General features: G+C 40.3%; 2 protein-coding genes across 2 annotated transcripts in view; both read left to right on the top strand.

Moving 5' to 3' along the window:
* Positions 1-1,901: 1,901 nt before the first annotated feature.
* Positions 1,902-5,078, top strand: LOC115919446 (LDLR chaperone boca-like). The gene is made up of 3 exons (XM_030973281.1): positions 1,902-2,177; positions 2,799-3,031; positions 4,428-5,078. The coding sequence occupies exons 1-3, from the start codon at positions 2,007-2,009 to the stop codon at positions 4,615-4,617; spliced, it is 594 nt and encodes a 197-aa protein (XP_030829141.1). The 5' UTR covers positions 1,902-2,006; the 3' UTR covers positions 4,618-5,078.
* Positions 5,079-5,444: 366 nt separating this feature from the next.
* The window catches only part of LOC115919452, a 19,354-nt gene continuing 19,138 nt past the window's right edge, over positions 5,445-5,660 (top strand). The window contains exon 1 of the mRNA XM_030973306.1: positions 5,445-5,502. Coding sequence (XP_030829166.1) covers positions 5,445-5,502 — 58 coding nt within the window. The remainder of the gene's footprint in view (positions 5,503-5,660) is intronic.

Genomic DNA, 5,660 nt, shown 5'->3' with positions numbered 1-5,660 from the left:
TTAAGCTTTAAATTACGGTCAGATAAGCATATTTAGATACCTTATTTGTGATGCTGGCAGGTCACTAATATTGGCGGAGAGTCCAAGGAGCAGAGCCCCCGGAAGCTCAGGGGTTTTAGGTATTTAATTACAGTTAAATGAGCATCCAGGGTCCCTCTTTAAGGCCATTGATGTGGTCCAGGGGGCAGAGCCCCGGAAGCTCAGAGGTTTTTATATTTAACTACGATCAGATGAGCATCCAGGGCCCCGCCTAGGGCCCTTGGTGGGGTTCAGGGGGCAGAGCCCCCGAAGCTCAGAGGTTTTTATATTTAACTACGATCAGATGAGCATCCAGGGGCCCGCCTTAGGGCCCTTGGTGGGGTCCAGGGGGCAGAGCCCCCTTAATTTCAGGGATTTTAGGTATTTAATTACGGTCAGATGAGCATCCAGGGACCCGCCTTAGAACTCTTGGTGGGGTCCAGGGGCAGAGCCCCCCGAAGCTCAGGGATTTTAGGTATTTAATTACGATCAGATTAGCATCCAGGGACCTGCCTTAGGGCCCTTGGTGGGGTCTAGGGGCAGACACCCCGGAAGCTCAGGGATTTTAGGTATTTTATTACGGCCAGATGAGCATCCAGGGCCTACCTTAGGCCCTTGGTGGGGTCCAGGGGGCAGAGCCCCCGGAAGCTTCGGGTTTTAGGTATTTAATTAAGGTCAGATGACCATCCAGGGGACCGCCTATAGGGCCCTTGGTGGGGTCCAGGGGCAGAGCCCCCGAAGCTCAGGGATTTTAGGTATTTAATTACGATCAGATGAGCATCCAGGGCCCACCTTAGGCCTTGGTGGGGACCAGGGGGCAGAGCCCCCGAAGCTCGGGTTTTTTTTTTATTATGGTCAGATAAGCATCCAGGGGACCGCCTTAGGGCTCTTGGTGGAGTCCGGGGGCAGAGCCCCCGTAAGCTCTGGGGTTTCAAGTTTTAATTACGGTCAAGATGCATATTTTGATACCTCATTTGTGATATTGGCAGGTCACTTAATTTTTTCTCTCTCTCTTTCTTTCTTTTTCTCTGTAACATACTTTTTCGAAAAGTGAGAGGGGTCGAGCCCCCGAGCCCAGCGGTTTTGCAGACCATGACATAAAGGCTGCTAAATTAGCATATTTTACGCCCGACTGTACATTGGGGAATTTCTGATTTTCGAACAAACGTTAAAAAGGTATGACTTACAAAAAAAAATTCATTTCATTGTCAGCAACATTTGTAAATCACTGGTCGCGAATAAGAAATACCCCCCCCCCCCCCCATCAGTACGCCAGCGTTCATGCGCAGGGGCTCATGTCTTCTCACCCCTATAACAAAAACAGACACGCTTTCCATTCTCTCAAAATATGTCCACGATAGGCGCGTATCGCTATTATAAAAACCTCCATTGATAAATATAGGTGGCATGCGCAATTTTTAGGAAATTTAACGTTTTGCCCTCCCACTTTTTTTGATTGGGGGCAACTGCCCCCCCCCCCCCCCCCCCCCCACCCCCCCCCCCCCCCCCCCCACCCCCCCCCCCCCCCCCCCCCCCCCCTGCCACCCCACTTTCGGCGCCTATGACGACAGTGAATATGTATCCAAGAAATATTGTGCAGCACTTACTAGGCCAGTTCTTCCGCCACTGGTACGGCGCGAGTCGAGTGCTCATGACATGAAATATTACGTTTCGCAAGCTCGCGCGCATCGCTCGCCTTAGCTTTTAGTTGTAAAATTCGCGTTTCCAATATATACGAACGAGATTTTGGTGGACGAGTTGTCTAGGAATTTAGTGTGTGTCGCAGCCGCGCCTACCTGAGCCCCAGCCAGCTAGCTAGCTAGCTCTACGCTGCCTGGCCCGGCGCCCGGCGGCCTGGACGTCGATGATCCGGCCAGATGATATAGTAGGCCGAGGTCGAAAGCTTGTGCATTGTATTTTGCGACCGGATTTGCTGGAGTAGTGCTGCCCGCTGATCTGCTCTGAACGTCAATACATTCTCAAGAACAATGTCAAAGTCTACTTTTTTAATTGTGGTCTTTCTCGTCACTTTTCTAGCAACAACATATTGTGGCGATGCTTCAGAAGAGGAGGAGGATGGTCCGTCACAGAAGTGGAAGAAGAAAGATATTCGAGATTACAATGATGCAGATCTGGAAAGATTGTTCGATCAGTGGGAGGTAAGGACACGGCCCTGCTGCTTGCCGCGTCCCCAGCGCGCTCCGTGCCTATCGAAGAGTGAGATGAGACTAGATCCAGCTGGAAGAGGGCTATGCTCTCTTTATCTTTACTTTTACCCGAGGTCCTGGAAGAATGCTGTTTATCACTTCTCAGCAATCAGGCTAAAATTTTGTATTTAAAAAAATCAGTAAGATTTTTGAAAATCTGATAACACCAATATTTGAAAGAGGAACCTAAAATCTAAGATTGAAGATCTAGACTAGACTAGAGAAAAAAATTCTACGGAATGGGTATGATTTAATGAAAATATTGACAAACTATCAAACACATTTTGCTGTCTTTTGCATAAGTTCTAAAACTGATTGGGGGATATTTTGCCTTGCAAATTATGCAACTATCTTATGTTTGATAATGTAGATTGTGTTTTGGGGGTTAAATAAGCTGTAAACTTCATTCAATATGGGAATTAAGGTCTTGATTTTATGACTTTTTCGTCAGTTGCATACAAAATGTTTACCACAATAACAAACAAAAAATTCTCAATGGGCTGTGCCCTAATGAGGATCAGCAAATATCTCAAACATAAATTATCATTTTACCTTGTTTGTATCATTGCTCAGGAAGACGAAGAGAAAGATCCCGATGACTTGATGGAACATGAAAGACCAGCACCAAAGATCGACTTCTCCAAGATGGATCCCAGCAATCCTGAGAGTATCCTTCAGATGAGCAAGAAGGGCAAGACCCTGATGATGTTTGTGACTGTCTCAGAGGATCCAACTAAGGAGGAAGCAGAAACCATCACCCAGCGATGGCAAGATCAGCTATTCAATGCAAACTATCAAATCCAGAGGTATTTGAAATTGGTAACATTTCAAACAGATATTTTAATACAGTCAATACAAACCATACTATTTACCTTGTTTGTGGGAATACTCATATTGGTATCTGTAGCTGTACATAGTCAAGATAGTATGTAATGTTAGTCCTAAAACACTAATGGACAATTCCATGAATGTGTTTTCTGTATTTTGATGCGCATTTATGCACATTGACTATACAGTGTAAAACTGTAAATAGTATTGAAACCAGATAATCAGTAGGCAATGGTCATTTCAGGAGATTTTATTTGTGGGATGAAATAAAAGATAGTAACTTATGCCGTATGAAAGACATTGCAAAGAATCATCCTAATACAGCCTCTCTGAGATATGTTTCAACTACAACAACAAAATGCTTATGCCAAAAAAAAATCTTTGTAGATTGATGGTTTTGTATAATACATTAATGGTTTCCAAGACAGAAACACTGTACACATGGACTCTGAGGCAAAGCACACTACCATTTTGTAATTACAGTGAAACCTACATAAAGACCACTTAAGGAAAACATGAAAAATTGTCTTTATAGGCAAGTGGCCTTTATGTACAGGTTCCTTTTGTACAGGTTTCAGTGGGAAACCATTTTCAAAGAAAAAGAAAAATGTGATCTTTATAGACAAGTGATTGCCAAAGCAGGTTTGACTGTATCACACTGCTGAGGAAATGGTACCATGATGAAGTCTAGTCCTGTTCATATTGACATTTGAAAACTTTTAAAAGTTGTGTTCTTGAACTCCAGTGTGAAGATTTAAAATTTGAAGATCTCGTATTTATATCCGGGATATACAATATATCCGGGATATACAATATATCCAGGATATACAGGTAAGAAATACCTGTAAAGGGAAAACGAGGCGATATGCCAGGGGATCAAAGTTATTTTGAAAATGTATTCCCCTATTACTAATTTGATGAAATGGAAGCAGCCCTAAATTAGCGTATTTTGAAGTTCCTTTTTTAATCAATTGATAGAAATCTTTCACATTCATTAATTCTTGAACGTAATTAAACATCAACATTGTTGTATGTCATAATATTAACATAGTACGACAATGTACTAAACTTTTGTCATAAGATTGAAATGCACTGACTCTGTTCTTTTTTTCTTTCTTTTTTAAAATTAAACACAATTGTTGTTCAACAAACAAGTGTTTACAATGAGCAAGTATATGCCATTGAAATGGGTAATATATTAACTTCACTTAAACTTTAGTGCAATCATTCTGTCATGTTTTTTAAAAACATTTTCTGTTTTTGCTTTTATCACCTGTATTCAGATTGTACAACAGTATGATTGAAATTCATACTTTGACAAAGTATATCTTTTCTGCAATTCTCATTACTTGTTACTTGTTTTATTACATGCAGATACATGGTGGACAGCAACAGGGCCATCTTCCTCACCAAAGATGGTGCCACTGCTTGGGAGATGAAAAACTTTCTCTTAGAACAGGATCGATGCCAGGAGGTGACTATCGACAACAAGAGCTATTATGGCAAGGGCTCTGGAAGGATGGATGAAAACAAACCTGCAGGGGAAAGAAGATTCAAAGAGTAAGACAAAGAAAGAAAGGGGAAGAAGAAGAAGAAGGAAACTAAAATCGAAAATAATAAGACAGAATTGTAAGTAGATAGCAAAAGAATAAAACACTTTCATGTACTTTTGTGTTTCTTAATGTCTTGTGTAAGTTCTGTAACACAAGTGTATTGTGTGTATTGTCTCTATTGTGAACACATTCTCTTTTGACAGTGATACAATCATGATTTGATTGTGAGAGCTTAGAGCAATAACTTTTTTGAATATGCTGTAAACATTTCATAAACTATATATTTTCATAAGGTGTATCAAATGAATTGAATAATGATTTTTTGTTTGTATTTATGAAATGTATTCCTTCCATTTCCATATGCACCCTATATAATCAATGGTTAGTGATGCACATCTGCTTTCTCGTCATGTTTTTGTCATAACTGTCTTATTAGTACCAGGTTGCTTTCTGATCATGCTTTTGGAATTGCATACCGTATAACACTACAAAATTCAACCAAAATCGTAGACACTAATGATAGGACATTTTCAGATTGGATTAGATTTCAATTCTTCTCATGCTTCAAAGTAGCTTAGCTTAAAAATAATATTTGAATCATTGATGGCATTTAAGGTAGCTTTTCATTAGAATGTTGTGTTGCTGGAGGGTGGCATAAAAACATGTAAGCAGTGCATTTTGATTTCATACATGTACCATAATTTGTCAAAATTGTTAGGCCCTGTAGCTCAGAATATAACTGAAACATGGCTTTTATTGTTCAAAGAGATGAATATCAAACTGTTTAAATCTATTTGTCGCTGTTTATTTCGCTATAAAATCGTGTATGTATGTCTTTATGTACAAAGAAAAGTGCCTTGTAGATTCTAAATATTCAAGTTCTATCAATGTTGAAGGTAGACTTGTGTGTACTTCATTAATGTATCTTAATCTCATGAACTGCCTATATTGTTTCAGTTTGTTGTTGCACATGTCGTTACAATATTTGGTCATTAGGTACTTATATTTGTTATGTTCTTTTACTCAGTCTGTCTCATGGATAATATGATGTTTT

This window comes from Strongylocentrotus purpuratus, unplaced genomic scaffold (assembly GCF_000002235.5).
Source record: "Strongylocentrotus purpuratus isolate Spur 01 unplaced genomic scaffold, Spur_5.0 spur5_scaffold_6, whole genome shotgun sequence".
Taxonomy (NCBI): Eukaryota; Metazoa; Echinodermata; class Echinoidea; order Camarodonta; family Strongylocentrotidae; genus Strongylocentrotus; species Strongylocentrotus purpuratus.
Note: the sequence above shows the minus strand (reverse complement) of the source record. Positions and strands in the feature narration are given on the sequence as shown.

Bases quoted from the DNA above. Each gene is read 5' to 3' on its own strand.
- LOC115919446 (XM_030973281.1), top strand. From the start codon at position 2,007: ATGTCAAAGTCTACTTTTTTAATTGTGGTCTTTCTCGTCACTTTTCTA. The intron at 2,178-2,798 runs GTAAGGACACGG...ATCATTGCTCAG, and splicing joins GATTGTTCGATCAGTGGGAG to GAAGACGAAGAGAAAGATCC. The intron at 3,032-4,427 runs GTATTTGAAATT...TATTACATGCAG, and splicing joins GCAAACTATCAAATCCAGAG to ATACATGGTGGACAGCAACA.